A 557-nucleotide genomic window follows, 5' to 3' on the forward strand; every position below is an offset into this window, starting at 1 on the left:
ATTCTCCTCCTACCGAAGAAGGACGGCACTTGGCGTTTCTGCGTCGATTACCGCAAGCTTAGCGACATTACGGTTAATGACAAGTTTCCGTTACCCCGTATCGACGACATGCTGTCTGCTTTATCGGGCGCACGATACTTTTCCAGTCTTGACGCAGCGTCGGGTTATTGGCAAGTCCCTGTGGAAGCGTCGGCCATACCTAAGACGGCTTTCATCTGCACCGAAGGCTTGTTTGAGTTTCTCGCTATGCTTTTTGGGCTGTACAACGCGGCTGCTACCTACCAGCGAATGATGCGGCGGATCCTTGGCGACTTGCTGTGGAAGTGTTGTCTCGTGTACATCTTAGTGTTCGGCAGTACATTCGAGGAGCACAACCGCAATCTTCGTGAAGTCTTGAGACGAATTCGTGAGCATGACCTCTTGCTGAAGGTGGCCACGTCGTGACTGACAAAGATGTCTGTTGGGGGACTTGTCTGGCGGCGGTCGGCGTTAGTAGCGGGGGCTAGGTGCATCATGTCCAGGGTTCTCATCGGTCCGTTTCCTTTTCCCTTTTTCTT

At 52.8% G+C, this 557-nt stretch overlaps 1 protein-coding gene across 1 annotated transcript; it reads left to right on the forward strand.

The window, feature by feature from the left end:
• Positions 1-108: 108 nt before the first annotated feature.
• GNI_243420 (KRAB-A domain protein) lies at positions 109-444 on the forward strand (the record flags this gene model as incomplete). Its single annotated transcript, XM_011136453.1, has 1 exon — positions 109-444. The coding sequence occupies one exon, from the start codon at positions 109-111 to the stop codon at positions 442-444; it is 336 nt and encodes a 111-aa protein (XP_011134755.1).
• Positions 445-557: the final 113 nt, after the last annotated feature.

This window comes from Gregarina niphandrodes (genome assembly GCF_000223845.1).
Source record: "Gregarina niphandrodes unplaced genomic scaffold scaffold00883, whole genome shotgun sequence".
In the NCBI taxonomy this organism is placed as follows: domain Eukaryota; phylum Apicomplexa; class Conoidasida; order Eugregarinorida; family Gregarinidae; genus Gregarina; species Gregarina niphandrodes.